This window comes from Raphanus sativus, chromosome 8 (assembly GCF_000801105.2).
Source record: "Raphanus sativus cultivar WK10039 chromosome 8, ASM80110v3, whole genome shotgun sequence".
Lineage (NCBI taxonomy): Eukaryota > Viridiplantae > Streptophyta > Magnoliopsida > Brassicales > Brassicaceae > Raphanus > Raphanus sativus.
In genome coordinates this window covers 11,035,224-11,056,342 of record NC_079518.1, presented here as the reverse complement: position 1 = coordinate 11,056,342, position 21,119 = coordinate 11,035,224, and the positions used below count along the sequence as shown (strand labels likewise).

The following is a 21,119-nucleotide window of genomic DNA, read 5'->3' as shown; positions in this document are numbered from 1 at the left end:
TCTTAAAATAACAAATTGAAGGTAACCTTAAAATTTTAATTTGAGTTTGACTTTTAATATCAAATTTATTTTTTTCTGAAATTAAAACTAATATTTAATTCAAAACTAAGTATTTCTAAATTTTAAAGTTTTATCAGAACTAGTTATTGTATTCCTAAAAATTAAAATTAGATTAGAATTCTAAGATTTTAAATTTTTTAAAAATAAATGCATATTTCATTCATTATTGTTAAGTGTAACCTAATATTTCGTTGACTACGTACAAAATCCTATGAAAGTGTTATAGATTTGTATGCATCACTTTATTTACTGGTTTCTTTTGTTTTCTTATAATCGAAACTATGATCCAGATTGTATCAGTTATAGTCTAAGAAAAAACATCCACAATCCATAATTTAGCAGTTATATCTCATTAATGAAATGAAAACCAAAATTAAGCTCATCGTGCAAGAGAGTGTTTCCATCCGTTTATCCAATGTCGGTAGCATAATTGTACTTCTTAGCCAGTCCGTAACGTACATCGTGATGTGAGGTGTACTCAATTCAGTGGCATCTCCTATCTATTCTATTTTATACTTAAACATCATTTTGGAGTAAATCTTCTCCATTCCTACTCTATATTTAATTATTACTCAATTATGGTATTAAACTTTTTTTATTTGTAAAATAATCCTCTAAATCTATAATATTTTTATTTCTTACTTTAATAATTTTTTAAAATGATACAATAACAAAAATAAACAAGATATTCCATTATTTAACAATTTTACATAAAAATACATAACATAATTAAAAAAACATAAATAATATAAAATAAAGATAACATAAAGGACTTATAGTCGCATTTCGCTATTGTTAAAAAACATGTTAGTTTTTGGAAAAAAAAATACCACATGACATCATGATTACATGTATAAATTTACATAACATGACAATTGAGGATGAGTGTGAACTCGATGTACCAATTAAGTTTGAAAGGGAAACTCCACCTCTAGATATCGAAATTGTAGAAGATGAAAATGTCTGATTTCAAAATTTCTTGCTCGAATTAGGAATATCAAAGATAAAAAAGCTCATTTTCGTTACGAAATGCATTAGTTGATCATTTGTGAGAAAAATATTCTAATGCTTATTATTGAAACAACTTATATATTGTCTTTTTATTTATTTTATGATTTCTTGTATTTTTAATAATAAAAATTTAATTCAAATAAATTACATTTTAAGGAATTTCTGTAAACATAAAATAGTTGGGGTTGATTGGTAAAATTTCACAAGTACAAGGCATTATTAACAATTATTAATAAAATATATGATTTTGGAATAAAAATGGAGTAATACCTTGAAGTAAAACTTTACTTCATTTTGGTATTGTACCATTTCGATATTGCACCATTTTGGAGTAAAATATGTAGAACATTGAAAAAACTCTAAATAGCTTGTAAATATCAAAACATGTTCAGAGTATTTTACTAGGTTTTTTATATTTTTTTATAATGGTGATGTAATCACAAATGCTTTTTAGATCCAAACAATAATCACCATGATATATTGTATCCAGTATGCGTAGAACACGATTAATTCCATACATTACGCAGTTAGGTGGTCAGTTCAAATTGAACTCAAATGGCGGTAATTCCAGCCGAAATCTCTTTACCACTTGAACAACAAGATTTTTATTCATGTCTTTTTCGTTTCTAAAAATAAGATTTTCTAAATTATGTTTTACAAAATAATTTTTTTTCATATTTTTAGGATACTTTTGTGTACTTTTAGAAAATAGAGAAATTGCCAAAAATAGCATTTTCTTGTACCACTTTTTAATTATACACTAATCAACTATACCACCAGATTTTTAATAAGAAAATGACCACTATATCCCTCGATCTCAATATGAGAATCCGGCGACATAGGATGAAAATCGAGAATCAATGACTCCGACGAGATTTAACAAAGCTGACGAGTTTCCGGCTGGCGAGAGTTGACAAAGATGAAGAGTTTCCTTCGAGATTTGGCCAACGTCGCAATATGTTTTGGGAGAGAAATTTAGGGTTTCTCGTTCGTAATTGGTTGGGGGAAGATGATTGTGATGCGTCGCCTAAAGAGCATTACTTCGGGTTGGACCTCAATTTCTTCTGATCCTGTAAGTAGACTTGCATTTTCTTCTATTTATCTTCCACGGATTGAAATGAGATTGATTTGATTGTTGATGATCTTTTTGATTTAGATGTTGACCTGACCTCTTTCTCTCTCATCTTTCTTTAGGGTGGTGTGGACCCTGGTTTTATTAAGAGACCCAAGCTCGATCAAGACAACGACAACTCATCATCTTCTTCTGCTGGTGGTGATGATCTGATGCAGGTTGACCAAGCCAGTGCTTGTCCTGACATGAAAAGTAGATACATGGTGTTGGTGGTGTCACAAGAAAGTGTTTCCGAAACTTCAAATGTGCCTCCTTCTGCTGCTGCTGCTGTGACAGTCGATGATCAGCTTCCTCAAGTAATGAACGAAATGAGATTAAGAGATGAGCCCAATCCCAACCGCGACGAGGACAAAGTTTGTTGCTTTTTTTATTGAGTCAACTTGTTTGTTAATCTGAGGATTCTGATCATCATATAAATCATCTTGCTCACAATCTCCATTGGCTTATGCAGGATATGGAACCACCTATTGTTAATGGCCGTGGGACTGAAACTGGCCAAGTTATTACTACCACTGTTGGAGGTCGTGATGGAAAGCCTAAGCAGGTGATTTCCTTTTAGTTTGAGAATAGTGATACACTTTTCTTTTGGGATTAAAGGGTTTCTTTCTGTATCTTTACTTTGTTTTCTTTTCATTATTTGATTTCAGACAATCTCATACATGGCCCAGAGAGTGGTTGGAACAGGCTCATTCGGAGTTGTCTTCCAGGTATGTGGATATTCTTTCTTTGTACGAGCAATTATTAATCTTTTTTGTCGTTTACAGATTTTGCTTTTGCTGTCTCTTTTTTTTGGATAGGCCAAGTGTCTGGAAACGGGTGAACAAGTTGCAATTAAGAAGGTTCTGCAGGATAAAAAATACAATAACAGAGAACTTCAGATCATGCGCTTGCAAGACCATCCCAATGTTTTATAATTATTTATAATGGTGTATAAATTTTATAAATTATTTTTATAAACTCTTATAAATTATTTACATACCCTTATAAACCCTTGTAAATTATTATAACAAACCATTGTAAATTGTTTTATAAGGCTTTCTAAATGGTTATAGACTCCTTTAAATGATTTATAAACCTATACAATACCCCGTATAAATTGAATATAAGCTTTCATAACGTTTTTATAAACCCTTATTAATAGTATACAAACCCCTTATAAATTATGTATAAACTTTCATAACTTTCTTATAAACATTTAAATTCTTACAAAAGAAATACCAGTTTATATATATATATATATATATATATATATATATACTAATAAATTCATGTATAAGGGCTTATAAACTGATTTATGGCTTATAGAGTGACTTTTGGGGCTTTAAGTTAATTTATTATTGTTTGATTGACTAAACCTTCTGATATTTTTTCTAGCAGAATAGATATTTTTTCAAACAGCTCAAGAAGACCCTCTAAACAGTTTTCAAATCTTTTATAAATTTTTATAAAGCCTTTATAATATTTTTATAAATCTGTATAAAACCTTTATAAATGGTTTATAAACTCTAAATAAATATTTGTATTTACTTTATAGACCTTATAAATAAATATTTATAAATCTTTATTATAAACCCTTACTAAATACTTTATAAACCCTTTATAAACTCTTTTTAAACTTCTACAAACATTTATAAATGATCTGTAAAGTCTTCTAACTGATTTTTAAATTGATTTATAAACTCTTATAAATTGTGTTATGAAGATTATTAAATTCTTATAATCTTCGGAATAAACCCTTATAAATAGATTTATAAACTTTTATAAATAGATATATGACCTTGTAAATTAATTTATAAACACTTTTAAATAAATGTATAAACTCTTATAAATAGCTTATAAGTTCTTGTAAATAGTTTCATAAACCCTTTTAAATAGTTTATAAACCATTATAAAATGTTTATAAACTAGTTATAATGGTTTATAAAATGTTCATATATTAGTTATAATGTTTTATAAATTATTTGTAAGGAATGATATATAATTTATAAAGGTTTATAAGTAATTTCTAAAGATTTATAGATCATTTGTAATGGTTTCTAAGTTATTTATAATGGTTTATATATACACTGGTCTGGATGATCTTGAGAAGCCAACATAAATTGCACCAATCAAAACAACTATTAAACATTTATAAATTATTTATAATCTTTATAAAAGCATTAAACTAAGTTCAAGTTTGTTATACATATCCTTATAGACTGTTTTTATAAAATCTTATAAATTGTTTTTATAAACTCTTACATAACTCTTAAAATGATTATATAAGTTCTTACAATATATGAAACTATAATATATTGGTGAACTATTTCAATAGTAAGATAAATATAATTTATAAGAAGAATAACAAAACATGTTCGGTGAATATTAATATCATTTTTATTTAAAATAAACATGCAACAAAAAGAATCCCAAAATATTAAACAAAAAGAATATTAAACATAGCACCAGGCATCCTAGAGTTCGGAAGTATTCTTTTGGAACACATCTCGTCGTAGAGCCAAATAGCCATATCAAGCTCTCCTAATCTGCAGAGGCCATGAATCACTATAGAATATGCCACGATATCAGGTCTGATGAGACCATTGGCTTTCATTCTGTAGAACAAGGAGAAGCTTCTTCGATCCGTCCTGTTTTGCATAAACCACTGAGCATTACACTGCAGGGGATGACGACACTGTTCAACTTCAAATCAGATCCGCTAGACCGCATATCCTTCAGTAATCTTAAGCCCTTGTCGATGTTCCCTAACTGGCAATGACCACATAGTAATATCGTGTATGTGATTACATCAGGAGTCAAACCTTTATCAAGCATCTGTTGAATGATCTCCCAAACCCATTTGATCATACCGAGGAGATGAAACCCTTTCGCAAGGATATTGTACGTCACGGTATCAGGCTCCACTCCATGCTTGATATTCAAATCACCAGATAACTCCAAAACTTCTCCGATGGAGCCAGCTAGACAGAACCTGTTGATGAGTATGTTGTGGCTATACACAATAAGGACCAATCCGCATTTCAAAACTGTACAGAGGAAAGCCTTGGCTGTATCTACAAAACCTGATTGAGCTGACATTATACTATTGAAAGAAACTACAGAGGGGCCGCCAACGTCCTTCCACTCGGAATCCCTGAGGAAAGAAACTGCGTCTTCTAGCTTTTGTTGTCTGCACAGTCCATCTACAACTGTTGAGTATGTGTGCTCGTTCTTAGACTCGATGTCCTTGTACACGTCCCACATCTTATATGTTTCTCTGAAGTTGTACAGGATTGAGTTACTGAAGCTATTAGAGAGAAGCTCACATAGCAAAAATGTTGAACCAGAGCCTAAAAAGAAAAGCAGTAACTCATATTCAGGTTTCTACATTACATAACTATAAAGTTTCCTCTTTTATCTATTTATCTGCACCTATGTAAGACAAAGCTCTAAGCTTTAAGTGGAAATTGAACAACTTGCCTTTGTCTTGGAGGAACTGTTCCAGAACCACTTGAAGCTCTTTGAAACGTCTCTGGCCAGCTAAGATATGCGAAACCAACAACGAGGAGAGCCTCGAGTTGCGAAATCCGTAAACATCTTTCAGCTCTTTGAAAAACCAAACCGAAATATCCATATGATTTATAAAAAGGTTTATAAGATTTTATTAAATGATTTATACAAATTTCTTCCGGTCAACATTACCACTGAGAAGCTTCATGTAGCCACCGGCCCACCACCACAGTCAAGTTTTTGCTTGTGCTTGGTTGAGAACTGGAGGACTAAGGTTTTATCACCGGAGTTGTCGATTTCGTCTTCGGAGTCATGGATTTCATTGCCGGAATCGTCGATTTCGTCGCCGGTAGTGTGTGAGAGATGCCGGAACTCGACGGAGAGGAGAAGAAGATGAATCACGCGAGAAAGAGAAGTAGATGGTGGGTAATATTGTAATTTGCTCATTAATGAAAAGTGTATTTATAAAAATGTCCTTATACTAGTGGTATAGTTGAATTATGGTATGAGAGAAAGTGTAAACATGAAATTTCCCCTAGAAAATATTAATTAAAATATATGAATTTAATAAATATTATTGGCTAAAGCTATTGGAATGTGTAATAAATAAATAATAAATTTAATTTAAACATTTACTGTATTTTTAATGTGGATTAATATCCAGTAAAATTGGAACGATACAGAGAAGATTAGCATGGTCTCTGCGCAAAAATGACACGCACAAATCGAGAAATGGTCCAAGTTTTAATCAACGGGTTTAGGTTTGGGTTACTGGTGTTTGAGGGATAATTTCAATACGGCGAACCCACAGTTCGATTCCCGTTGACCATCCGAGCTATCGTTAAATTGCAAAAATGCGTAGAGCGCCGTGGGTCTCGGTTGAACTCAGTCGCCGGATTCTAAAGGTTATAAAAAAAATAGTATGAGTATAAAATAATGTAGTATAAGAATGGAGGGCTGGCGGACTTGCAACCTACCGTTGGAAAAGAAATGCGATCAGAAACACCGAAATTTATAATTTTATCAACAACAAAAAGGAATAAAGGGGAAATGAAATAAAAATTACAAAGAAAGAGGCACATGGGTGTCTGCATAGAAAAGGAAAAGGAAATTTGTCTGAAAGTGTCACAGGTACACTCTTTCGAATTACATTTGTCAACAATCCAAATGCTCTTCTTCTGCTTAATTTGTACTCTTCAGTACATTACTCATTCCAAAGTCCGTGATTTACGCTAGTCTTCGATAACACCTCTCAAGAGAGAGAGAAGACATGTGTACAGTTTTTTTTTTTTGGGAATTCGGCCAAAAAAATAATGAACTTTGCACGAATTGCCATAATAAATACGAATATATTGACTGGCAAAAAAACACCAAACTATATTTGACTTTAAACTTTAATCAGTAAGTTAATGCTGACTCGTCAAATTAAACATACCGTTACAGAATGATTAAACGACGTTTGGAAAGATCGTTAAGTAAGACGACGTCGTTTTGAGATGGAATGAAACGACATCGTTTTACCTATTTTTATTATCAAAAATATGTTGTTCGTGTGGATCGAACCTGAGAACTCATGGCCAAATGACGAAGTTTCTTGCCACTAGACTACTGTCACTTTTAAGAATATCCATAACATGTTTTCTTTTATTAAGTATCAAACAAATCTCAAAATTTTAAATTCTTTTTAAAAATTCCAAAAAATCTTAAAAAATTCAAGAAATTCTGAAAAGTAAAATTGAAATTGAAATTACAAATAAGTTTTTTTTTTAAAAAAAATCAATACATTAAAAATTTCAAAAAAATCTAAAATAATTCAAAAAATGCAACGAATTAAATTTAATGATTAAAACTTGAAACATATTTTTAAATAAATTAACGTATGTAATATAAAATAAAAATGATATTTATCACACAATAGATTTTAGTATATATAATGTATTTAAGATAAAATAGACAAATGATAATTAAGATACAATAAACAAATGATATTATCACAAATTGTTTTTCTAAAATATGATAATAATTAAATGAAAAACATTTGTAGTGTGATAAATATAATTTTTCTATTTTATCTCAAATATATTAATTTATAAAAAAAATGTATGATTAATGTATTTAAGATAAAAAAAAACTCAAATGATCTTAGATACATTAATTTTTATAAAAAATTTTAATATTTTGATTTTTTTTAAATATTTATAATTTCAATCTTAATTTTAATTTTCAGAATTTTCTTGAATTTTAAAGATTTTTTTGGAATTTTTAAAAAAGAATTTAGATTTTTCGAGATTTGTTTGATACTCAATAAAAAAAAAACATGTTATGAATATTTTTAAAAGTGATAGTAGTCTAGTGGCAAGAAACCTCGTCATTTGGCCATGAGTTCTCAGGTTTGAACCACGCGAACAACATATTTTTGATAATAAAAATAGGTAAAACGACGTTGTCGTTTCATTCCATCTCAACTTAACGATCTTTGTATTTAAAGTTGATTAACCACCGTCTTAACTGTTAGTTAACGGTGTCTTAATCTGGTCGGTCAATCAAAATTTCTTAATAAACCTGATAAAAGTCAACAAAAGTTCAGGCTTTTTTTGGCCAGCCTTGATTCCATGTTTCTTTTGGTCATTTTTATCATGTTCAGTGTTTTTTTGGCCGAATTTCCATTTTTTTTTTTTAATTCTGCCATTCACATTTTTAGCATTATATGACACGGTGTCTTTTAAAAAAAAATATATGTATAATTATATATTAAATCTTCCCAAACAGGGACGTTGGAACAGTACAAACGCCAGCTAAAATTAGGAGAAACAACCTAGCTATGTGTCTTCTAAAGTTCGATGACACAGTGCCCTCTAATACTAATAACTACATAGTTAACGCAAATTTTAACTTTTTTGTACGATACTCTTTTTTTTCATATTACTATTCCTCTTTAGGAAATCATCCCAAAATAAACCTAATATATAGAATGAGTATTTACGATCGTGTAGTCAGTAATACAATATGTACATTGTATTCGTATATATAAGGTTACTATGGCAACTCTTAACAGTTTCGAACTGCTTAGCAACTATATAACAGTTTCTAACTGTTTTGAAGACTACAATCTTCTTAGCTTATTTCTAACAAAAAAAAGAGAGTTTATAGACACAGCTTAGTCCTATTATAACGTGATAAACTAAAAAATTATCGTAAATCTCCAACAATATACATATATTATTGCAAATGATATCCTGTAGCCGACTACGTGGTACTTCTTCCAAATGTGAAATTTTAAATTTATTATGCTACATATCTACATATTACATGATTATTCTTATACACACTGTTCTGGTTCTGTAATGAAAATATTTTCCAACTTTAGTATGTTTACTCCCAAGAACAACCTTTCAGACTCATTTGCTTTCCCCAAAGCAAATTTGTATAGCTATCTATGCATCCTCGTATAATATTATATATAGACATCAAATTTTGATGATTCATAATGTGATAAAACTAATAGTGATGGTAGTTCACCTAGCCATTCGAAGATGTGTAAGCGCAACTGAACTAGAGAGTTCCATTGGCCACTGCAAGTCTGCAACTAACATGACACATTTCATATCTTAGAAAGTATATTATCTCTTGACAAAAAAAAAGTATATTGTCCAACTTCCGTAAATAATTTTTTTTGGCTGAACTTGTCAAAATTTATATTTCTTAGTTATTCATATATTAATTTAACTGAAGTGATGCAAATAGTTGATATTTATTGATGATACATTGATACACCATAGTAGAATACATCTGGTCATTTACTGGGATGATTCAGTTTAGCCAATATATATGTAGATGTAGTAATATAGAAGAGTGGTTATCACGTTTAGGCATAGCTTATGGTATTGAGTTATATAAGAAAAGGTATAATTGACTCTTTTTCTTTGCCGATTATTTTTATTAGTCACACATACGTGTTTGAAGTGAATATTTTAACCCAAAAAGGAAAAAGCACCGGTATTTAGATTTAAGACCCGCACACATTTTAATTAAAATCTAACAAATTTTGTTAATAATTTATAAATCAATAAAACTAGAAAAATAAGTGTTAATTGTTATTAGGCTTTGTCTAAAACTGGCCATGAAAAGATCAAAAGGGGCCACAATGTCACAGAGAGGACCAACAATGAAATTAAATCCTCAGCTGGCTTCGCCATTTTGGCTCCCACCTTCTCCTTCTACATATGCACATGTCGTCATGTCCATCTCTCTCTACCCACACAAATATGTACAGACATTTAGACAACCAAATCTTTATTTATAAATATATACTCATCAACCCCTCAATAACCACCCATCTCCTTCTCTATAACGCTCTCCTTCCATACAGAACCAAAAGCTTTTCTCTCTCAAGAACAAAACCAAATGGCTATAATGAAGAAATCTTTAAAACTCACTCAAACAGCAATGCTGAAACAGATTCTTAAGAGATGCTCGAGCTTAGGAAAGAAGAACGGAGGAGGGTACGACCACGGTTGCCTCCCTCTCGATGTTCCAAAGGGACACTTTCCTGTCTATGTCGGAGAGAACAGAAGCAGATACATTGTCCCAGTCTCCTTCTTGACTCACCCTGAGTTCCAGTCTCTCTTACGACGAGCTGAGGAAGAGTTTGGATTCGACCACGACATGGGTCTCACCATTCCCTGTGATGAAGTCGTTTTCCAAAGCCTAACCTCCATGATTCGATGATATTTAAGCTAAATCGTTTGAAGAAGAAGATGGTTGAAGAAGAAGCAGAAGCTTCACTTTACAAAAAATAACAGCATCTCTTCTCTTTTTTTTTTAAGTCTTTTTCCTTCTATTTTAAGCCATCTAAGGGTTTTTCACGAGTTGATAATTTACTCGTCTAACAAGAAAGAAACCCGTATGAGATAGATATTCTATGGGTTTAGATCTGTAAAAAAGGTTGTAATGTTTTCCTCGCAGATCTTGATTCTGTGAGAGAAGTTGAGTAATGCTAGAAAGTATTTCTCTATTTGTTTAATATTTCCTTATTTTATTGATTCTTGTGCAACTTATTTGTTGTTGTCATTTACCTCCCACAGAAAAATATAGATAGGTACTATCAGAGACTTCAGTACATTCTAAGCATTAAACAGAAATAATGGTGTTTAACTTTGGACTAAAGCTTGATATGACATGATCATTAAAAAGAAAATCGAGGCCGAAGTTCATGTGATAGCTAAATAATCAGGGTTCTAATACTAAGGATTGAGATTATGCTATGTAAAATCTTTTCTTCATTATATGACATGATCTTTAAGATCTTGCTATGTAAAATCTTTTCTTCATTATATGAAATTTACAATTTAGAAAAAAAAAAAAGGATTGAGATTATATGTTAAAGAAGGAAGATTATATGTCAAATTAATCTTCAAAAAAAAAAGATTATATGTCAAATCATATGAATGATACATAAGCTTTTGAAAGTGCATGCTTGAACATGGGTTTGTCAGAGAATGTGGGGTACTTTATCATGTACGGAACCATATAAGATGTGTTCTACGTTCGTTTGAGTTCTTCTAATATTAAGGATTGAGATTTCTTTTAAACAATAAGATTCAAGAGTGATTTACAGTATAAGGCAGTTTATGAGTTTTAATTACACAATAAGGCTGTTTCTACTCTTGAGGTAGTTTTTGATGACTACATGCTAACTAGATTCAGTTTTAAAACTAAGTGGTCCCCATAATTTTAATCTTCTTTTCTCTCTTTTTCTCGAACAAAGAAAAACAATTCTAAAGACAAATTTTTTAAACATAAACAATTTTATTGTTTTTTCTCAAAATCGAAGACAAAATATTATAGAGAGAAAATGGAGTAGCCGGAGGAAACGTAACGGAGCATTGGTTTATTCCTCGCTGAGGTTGGGATCGAAGTTGTTTTTTGTCTTTTTAATTTTGGGTTCTAATCGGTTAAGCTATATAATATTTATAAGTTTTGGAGGTATAAAAACAAAAAATAATGAAGATTACATGATCAAAATCAATGGTGGCTATGAACTATATTTACAGGAAACGCAGAAAACTTTGATATGAAGAAGATGAAATTATTACAAATTGCCCCTAATTAAAAAAAACAGTTTAAAAAAAATTAGATGACGTGGATGTGTACATAATGCTAGTGTACACGAGTACATTGGGTGACCACATGGATAAGTACATAATTTAGATGATATGGATGTGTACATAAATTTTGTATGTACATTTGTTCGTGTACACGAATACATTTGGCGACCAGTGAATGTACAGTGTTAGGTGTACGCAGGAACAAGAGAACTAATGTATACACGTATGTACGCCCTTTGGACATGATTCAAAGTACATTTGGACACAGTTTTGTATACATGGACACCGAGAGGAACGTACATTGTACACGCTGTGGTCAATGGACACTAACGTATACATGCGGATAGGCCTTCATGGGAACTAATGTATACACGTGGGAACATGGGAACTAATGTATACACGTGAATATGACCTTTGTATAGGACTCATAGTATATTTGGACGCTCAGTTCTGTATACATGGACACATACATGAATATACATTGTACACGTTTTGGCTGATGGACACTAAGGTGTACATGGGCATAGGCCTTAATTGTACACATGTACACAACATGCATGTTCATTGAACATTTGTTGTACATAGATAATCGTTTATCCACGTGGGAACATGAGAACTAATGTATACACGTGGATACAACCTTTGTAGATGACTCATAGTACATTTGGACGTCTATTTATGTATACATAGACACAGACAGGAATATACATTGTACACGCTGTGGCCGATAGACACTAAGATGTACATGGGCATAGGTCTTAACTGTACACATGTACACAACATGCATGTTTATTGAACATTTGTTGTACATAGATAACCGTTTATGCATGGACATCAGACGTTAGTGTACAAACGGACGTCATTTAGTGTACATACGGGCAGAGGCGTGAATGTACATTGTGAACGCTGTAGAATATGGGGACTAATGTATACACGTGTGTACGTCCGCGCGGACAGGGACAATACGTGTCATCTTCTTCTTGTCGATCACAAATTCCCAAAGCGAGCCGACGGAGGTCAATTCTCCAGGAATGACTATGCAATGGTCCAACATTATAACTTGCAAAATGAATTGGAAAAAAGAGATTAAAGGAGGGTTTGAGAAGATGAAAGAACTGATAAGCAAAACAAACATATTTCTTACAGCAAAATGTCCGAGGAGTATGCAGTCTTTCTGAAGTTTTGATTTTTTATTTTTTTGTTATAATGAAAAAGATAAAAAAGTTGAAAAGGAACTGTGAGATGGTAAAATCCCAAAAATCTAGACCGTCGGTTGGTGAGATGGATGATGTAATCGGATGGTTGTGAATGGATAGATATAAGTCTTGTCAAAAAATTCAGAAAATATATACATCGTCTAAAGAAATAAAGATGAAGGGTGGAGAAAGGTTCCCACTAAAACATTAGATTTAATTAGTCAAGTGTTAGCACTTTTAGTTATGTGGTGACCAGATAGTTATGACAAGTGGAAAGCTGTTACAAAAAACTACCTTAGTAGCACTAAGTGCTCCATCCTGTAATTAAAAACTAGAAACTGTCTTATGATGTAAATTTTTCAAGATTGAAAGTTCGTGTACACGAATACATTTGGCGACCAGTGAATGTACAGTGTTAGGTGTACGCAGGAACAAGAGAACTAATGTATACACGTATGTACGCCCTTTGGACATGATTCAAAGTACATTTGGACACAGTTTTGTATACATGGACACCGAGAGGAACGTACATTGTACACGCTGTGGTCAATGGACACTAAGGTATACATGCGGATAGGCCTTCATGGGAACTAATGTATACACGTGGGAACATGGGAACTAATGTATACACGTGAATATGGCCTTTGTATAGGACTCATAGTATATTTGGACGCCCAGTTCTGTATACATGGACACATACATGAATATACATTGTACACGTTTTGGCTGATGGACACTAAGGTGTACATGGGCATAGGCCTTAATTGTACACATGTACACAACATGCATGTTCATTGAACATTTGTTGTACATAGATAATCGTTTATCCACGTGGGAACATGGGAACTAATGTATACACGTGGATACAACCTTTGTAGATGACTCATAGTACATTTGGACGTCTATTTATGTATACATAGACACAGACAGGAATATACATTGTACACGCTGTGGCCGATAGACAATAAGATGTACATGGGCATAGGTCTTAACTGTACACATGTACACAACATGCATGTTTATTGAACATTTGTTGTACATAGATAATCGTTTATGCATGGACATCAGACGTTAGTGTACAAACGGACGTCATATAGTGTACATACGGGCAGAGGCGTGAATGTACATTGTGAACGCTGTAGAATATGGGGACTAATGTATACACGTGTGTACGTCCGCGCGGACAGGGACAATACGTGTCATCTTCTTCTTGTCGATCACAAATTCCCAAAACGAGCCGACGGAGGTCAATTCTCCAGGAATGACTATGCAATGGTCCAACATTATAACTTGCGAAATGAATTGGAAAAAAGAGATTAAAGGAGGGTTTGAGAAGATGAAAGAACTGATAAGCAAAACAAACATATTTCTTACAGCAAAATGTCCGAGGAGTATGCAGTCTTTCTGAAGTTTTGATTTTTTATTTTTTTTTGTTATAATGAAAAAGATAACAAAGTTGAAAAGGAACTGTGAGATGGTAAAATCCCAAAAATCTAGACCGTCGGTTGGTGAGATGGATGATGTAATCGGATGGTTGTGAATGGATAGATATAAGTTTTGTCAAAAAATTCAGAAAATATATACATCGTCTAAAAAAATAAAGATGAAGGGTGGAGAAAGGTTCCCACTAAAACATTAGATTTAATTAGTCAAAGTGTTAGCACTTTTAGTTACGTGGTGACCAGATAGTTATGACAAGTGGAAAGCTGTTACAAAAAACTACCTTAGTAGCACTAAGTGCTCCATCCTGTAATTAAAAACTAGAAACTGTCTTATGATGTAAATTTTTCAAGATTCAATAGTTCGGACGTTCAGCATATCCTTGTCACCGTTCATTTTTAACGCTGCTTAATTGGCACAGAAATTAGGCCACCGATGTTTATGTTACCGAAAACACTACTATGCTCCCTGTTAGATTTCTAAAGATATTAATCTACAAATTAATAATCATCACTGCTAAGTACTATTCTAGTAAATTTCATCATTAATCTATAATTAAATTAAAAATTAAGTTGTGATCATTAATTTTTCAGACCAGTCAATACTTCATCCGTACCACTTTAAGTGGTGTTTAAAGATTTTTATTTTGTTTTATAATAAGTGGTATTTTTACTATTCTAAATAAAATTTAATGTCATTCAAAATTTGTGACCAGTTACATAAAATTGTACTATTTTTTATTGGTTAAATTAGTTTTATTTAATGTAGTTTTTGTGGTAAATTAAGAAAATATTACTTCATTTACCACATATATTTTTTTAAACTCTTAAGGTTAGAAGTTCTTCTATATATCTAAGTCGCTTCCTATATCTTTTTGGTTAAATTTCTTATACCAAAACTTAAACTAAGTTTGGTGTTGATTTATCACCACTATAATTCCACAATAGTGTATAGGCTAGTGCAAGTTGATTCATTCCTCAGCCAACAAAGCGCTAACCTCCTTTTTACCAAGTAGATTATAAATGCTAAATATTAGAAATGTTGAATTCACTTTAAGAATATCTACTTACTTATATTTTAAAAATTAGGTTTATGACAACGCATAACATTAGGTAGAGAATTAGTCAGAAAAAAAAAACATTGTAGAGAAAATGAGTTAAATAGCTACCCATTTACAATTTACAAACATAGGTTTATATAAACATACACTACTATATAAAGCAAATAAAAATGTAGTTTCCTCTTGCTGACAAAAAAAAACTATATAAAGCAAATAAATTGCCTCTCGCATGGTAATGGAAGTGGTTGTATGAAAAAATGCTTTACATATAATATTTGAGCTGTTTGACCAAAAAGAAATATTGAGCTGCTTCCAAATATGATGCCCCTTAATCATTCCTAAAGCCAATATTATATATGGACTGCATGCGCAATTAACGATTCTTTCTTCTACGGCTTTTCCATGTTCCGTACAGTTAGTTTAAAGGTCTCACGAGTTTCTCTACTACCATCCGCAAACGCAGTTTTTGCGAGTGGTATCAGTTAACCGCATTTCAAAATAACCATAGAAATTGTTTCCAATAATATGTTCCTCGTCGCTGAGGGCATCTCCGAAACGCTGGGGATTTCGTGACATTTCGGATTGGCTGTCTTGTATTTCTAATAAGTTGTTTAATGGTTGGCATACGAAATCATATAAATAATGGGCCGTTTAGATTACAAATTGTTTCAAATCGTTCTGAAGAATCTAAACCTCTTAAAATCAAAAACTGGTTCCAAGCTAGCGTTTGCGGTTGCAGACCGTTATGGGTGGATAAAAAAATATAAAATTATTTTTAAAAATATTTTAAAATTTAAAATTTAAAATGGAAAATATTATAAAAAAGATATATACACATTTTATATATTAGTTTAAATTCACAAATAATATCGAAATTTATTTTATAAAAAATTTAAACTAGATTTTAAAAAATTAATATATATATACATATATAAATATATACAAATATATATAACAAAACAAAATATTCTTTTAAAAGTTTTAACTAAAAATCTTCAAAAATATATTAAAATTATAACATTAAAATAATTAAAAATAATAATTAAATAAACATTATATTATTATTTATCATTTTATATATCAGTTTAAATTCACAAAAAATATCATAATTTATTTTATAAAAAAATTTAACTAGCTATTCATTAGACTTTAAAAATTAATATACATACATATATAAATATATACAAATATATAAAACAAATATATTCTTTCAAAATTTTTACTTAAAAATCTTCAAAATATATTAAAACTATAACTTTCAACTAATTAAAATTTTTAATTAAATAAAAATTATATTATTATTTATCATATTATATGAATTATTATTTTATCACAATAATATGTTTTTTATATTTTATTAATGTCATAATATATTTATATTGATAATTTATTATTAAACCACTGCAATATTTTATAATCAATCAGTTATAATTATCTCGCAAGCGTAACCATTTTCAAACATCATGTCAGTCATACAAAACGTTAAACAACACTTAAAACCACAATCATCCGCATCGAAAATGCTCACATCCACAACCGCAACCGCTCCTTCGAACGAATCAGACCTAAAGCAGTGATTAAATATTTCTTTAATCGATCTTTTACCCAATATTAAATCACTATTATTAATGCCGTACAATTATAAAGTTTATGCAAGATTTTATACGGTTTGCTGAGCTTTGAATTAGGCCTACTTTGAATAGTCGTTAATTTCGAAAATTGACTTACTTTTTATTATGAATTTCGAGCTCTGTGGGTTTGGACAACATTACCTAATGCATTTTTCTGTGTTTGCGTATGTACTATAGTATTATATATTCACCTTCTGCGACGAATTTGCTGCAGTGCTAAATCCTAGTTAAGCGCAAAATTAGGAGGAACACTTAAACCAAAAAAAAAGGATCAGGAAGAAGCACAAAAATATATGCTACTATAAAATAATATATAGTACTATGGATTATTGGTACCCTTGGAGTTAAGAAAAATTATTTTAGTATGATCTTATGACATTACTTGACCACTAGAGTATATACACAAATATATATATATATATATATATATATATATATATATATATACTAGAAGATGTGTTCAAAAAAAAAATGTGTTCAAAAAAAAAAAAATATACTAGAAGATTTTTCCGTGCACATGCACAAATATAAATATTTATAAAGTAAATATACAATAATTGATTGTTATACTTTTTATAAAATTGATCTATAATTTATATATGTAATTTATATTAATAACTTTATTAGACATGATTTTAATTATGTTATATTTACTCGATTTTGTTATTTTTACAGTTGATTTAGTTACCATTTGGATATATTGGAGTGCATATATTTATCTTAATTTAACATAATACTTTTTATTTTAAATATACTAAGATTATGATTAATTTTATTATTTGCATTTGTGTTGGTTGTTGTCTCAGATGTGTAATTATATTTGAGGAAGATTACGTATGAATTAAGATATATTGTGCTTAAAATGACATAAAATAAACTAAAGTGTCTAATTCCAAATTACATAAATTAATATAACGATAATATTCTACAGTCTCATGCATACAAATAAAATTAAAAAAAAAATTCAACAGTTGGTTAATATGTTTTGACTCATCCTATAATTTACATTTATAAAATATAATTATTATTATAAAATTATATATTTGTATTATAGTTAAGTCTATGATATTAAGTATACGTTGGACGATTCAAGTCACTCATATTGTGAGTATATTGAGTTAGATATGTTCTTTCAAATTCAAACTAAAATATAATTATATTTATTATAGTTAAGTAAAATAAAATTAAATTTATTTATCGTTTAAATGTACATGTATTTTCATAATATTTATCAAATTATATGTTGAATTCTTTAAGCAATATATTAGAAAATAAAGCGATGATCAACAATACATTTTTGGAAGCTTATGAACACATATCACTAATTATAATAATTAAAATATTTTATTCATTCTAAATAATTTTATGCCTTAGATTTACTAAATAATAAACTGAAAATTATTTTAAATAATCGTAAAAATGAGAATTCTGATTTGTTTTGGTATTTGATTATGATTATATTAAGTTTCACAAATATAAAATTTTAAAGCAAAATACATTTTATGCTATTTAAAAATATTTTTAATGGAAGATTTTTATTTTGTGAACTTTCCTCTTTAATGAAATCATATTATATATATACATATATTTTCGTTATAGTTTTTTTTTTAACTTTCCTTATGTTATTTGGAAATATTTTAAAAAGGAAACTAGTTAATAAATTTAATAATAATATATAAATAAAATATTATTAATTTATTAAGGGTATCATTGTAATCAACCTGAGAGTTAACATGAGTGCGACACATAGGAAACTGACTTCTCAAATAATATTATAGATATATATATATATATATATATATATAATCAACAAGTATTGAATTGTTTATTATTATTATTATTATTATTTTTTTAAACCATATTTTCAAGACATGCATACTAAAGATGATAGAATGTGGATCTAACAAGTATTGAATTGTTTATTATTCAAACGAAAAGCATAAGAGATTTAAATTTGGAATATAATCCAATATTCTAACGGAATATTATAATGATACTTTGAAACGCAATTACCAGTATATGTTGTAACTAAATGACTTTAATATATACAAAATCTGCAAGTTGTAATTAACAATGCAACAAATGTCATTTGTTAGTGAATAAACACTATGATCTCTCGTACGTGACAACTTTTCAAAAAGCAAAAAAAAATCATAATGTAGGAGTATGGCGACACATACAACAAATAGTGTCTGACCTTATAGATTATACAACTTAAGTTTGAAACATTAAGACCGTAATTATTGGTTTTTAATTTAGGTTGGGTGATTTGGCTGCTTGAAAAAGTTTGAAACATTAAGACCGTAATTATCGGTTACATTTATTCCCTAGATTTTGTTCAGATTCTACATTCATAACTAGAGGTTTTTAGACTTTATAGATTACAACTTAATCGCTACTAGATCTTGACCTGTGCGACCGCACGGGTATTAATTTTCCTTTTTAATTTTTATTTATTTATACTAAATGATGTATTTGTGATACTTTGATCGTTTTACATTGACTGCGTTAGAGATGTGTATTTGGATACCCACTGATTCGGTTAAAATCTATTTGGGTTTGAGATTTCCGGTTTAAAGATTTCAGCAACATTCAAATATTCATAAATTTTGGTTTCGGTTTGATTCGAATATTTGCGACTTCGATTCGAATACGGGTAACCCGTTTGAATTATTTTAAAATTTTCAAAATTTATATATTCTTTAAATTTCTCAAAACATATAAATTTGAGTAATAAAAGCCAAAATATCTAAATTAAAAATCAAAAAACTGGTTAAACTTCAATATTTGGATGAAGAATAAATATATATTTTAAATATTTTTGGTGTTTGATTATTGTTTATCTACTTTATATGTTTACTTTTGACTATTTTTTATATTTTCAAATAGTTTAAACAACTTTAAGTCGACAAAAAAACAACTTTAAGTTGACAAAAAACAACTTTAAAATATCATTAATTGTTGAAGAATAAAAAAAATACATTAATCTAACTAAAAAGACAAACATTAAAATAGGAAAGAAAAAATACATTAATCTAACTGGAAAAGACAAGCATTAAAATAGGAAAGAAAAAGAAACACATTAATATAACTGAAAAGACAAGCATTAAAATAAGAAATTCAATTTAATTCTCAGTGGCATGCAATTGTAAATAACATTGAAAACTAAGGATTAATCCATACTAGATTAGGACCCGCCCTAAAGGGCGGAAATTGATTTGTCAAATTTCAATTAATAATATATGATATATATAATATATGTGTATAATATATATATATTTTGTGTAACATTTATATATATACATATTAGACATATATATAATATTTTATTAAATATATTGAGAATTTAATAGTGTTATAATTTATGTTGTACTTGTTATTAGTTTGTATTTAATTTTCTTTCATTTTTAGTATAATAATTTGCATTGTCACACCTTTTACCTTTTAACTTATACACATAGTTATGCCATTTTTCAAAAAAAAAAACTTATACACATAGTCTCGTAAAATGTAATATATAAAAAAACATATTTAAAAAATCTACTGACCACATGCCACCATTATTTGGTTGTTTGAACAAAAAAAATCATATTCTTGTATAACTGTGTATGTTGTGATATGATGTAGGCGAAGAGTAAATATATGGAAGTAAAGTTAGTGATACGAACATGAGCCTATGTTGGTTTATGCCACAATTATTTGGTTTTTGGAAGATCAATGAGCATAAGCATACACGGTCTTTGTATGCTTACGTTGTAAATGAGTCGGATATTTTTTTCTCTTATGTCTGGAATGATATGGAACTCGTTGATTTAAGAGTGGTTCAGTTTTATATGATTTAATTATATTAAGAGACTAACCAAATATATAATAAAAGTGTTACTGGTTAAATTTAAATAATCTATGTTGGTTAAGATTTGGTTTAATTTAAGTTGGTAGGTTGCATTGTATAGGAGGCATGATATATTCTAGCAACAACTATGAAAGAGTCCA

General features: G+C 29.6%; 2 protein-coding genes, 1 non-coding gene and 1 pseudogene across 3 annotated transcripts; 3 read left to right on the top strand and 1 right to left on the bottom strand.

Moving 5' to 3' along the window:
- Positions 1–2,625: 2,625 nt before the first annotated feature.
- LOC130498562 (shaggy-related protein kinase theta-like) lies at positions 2,626–3,154 on the top strand. The gene is made up of 3 exons (XM_056992028.1): positions 2,626–2,747; positions 2,851–2,910; positions 3,001–3,154. Exons 1-3 carry the CDS (start codon positions 2,649–2,651, stop codon positions 3,115–3,117), a joined length of 276 nt encoding a protein of 91 aa, XP_056848008.1. The 5' UTR covers positions 2,626–2,648; the 3' UTR covers positions 3,118–3,154.
- Positions 3,155–4,619: 1,465 nt separating this feature from the next.
- Positions 4,620–7,326, bottom strand: LOC108819952 (putative pentatricopeptide repeat-containing protein At1g13630; annotated as a pseudogene).
- LOC130499327 (U6 spliceosomal RNA) lies at positions 6,335–6,439 on the top strand. The gene has a single exon (XR_008938205.1). It is a non-coding gene; the product is annotated as a U6 spliceosomal RNA (small nuclear RNA).
- Positions 7,327–9,954: 2,628 nt separating the features above from the next.
- Positions 9,955–10,706, top strand: LOC108832751 (auxin-responsive protein SAUR50-like). Its single transcript, XM_018606203.2, has one exon. The coding sequence runs from the start codon at positions 10,097–10,099 to the stop codon at positions 10,418–10,420; it is 324 nt and encodes a 107-aa protein (XP_018461705.2). The 5' UTR covers positions 9,955–10,096; the 3' UTR covers positions 10,421–10,706.
- Positions 10,707–21,119: the final 10,413 nt, after the last annotated feature.

Excerpts from the sequence above, each read along its gene's own strand:
- LOC108832751 (XM_018606203.2), top strand. The coding sequence starts at position 10,097 with ATGGCTATAATGAAGAAATCTTTAAAACTCACTCAAACAGCAATGCTG.
- LOC130498562 (XM_056992028.1), top strand. The coding sequence starts at position 2,649 with ATGCAGGATATGGAACCACCTATTGTTAATGGCCGTGGGACTGAAACT. Across the intron at positions 2,748-2,850 it reads GTGATGGAAAGCCTAAGCAG|ACAATCTCATACATGGCCCA; the intron begins GTGATTTCCTTT and ends ATTTGATTTCAG. Across the intron at positions 2,911-3,000 it reads CATTCGGAGTTGTCTTCCAG|GCCAAGTGTCTGGAAACGGG; the intron begins GTATGTGGATAT and ends TTTTTTGGATAG.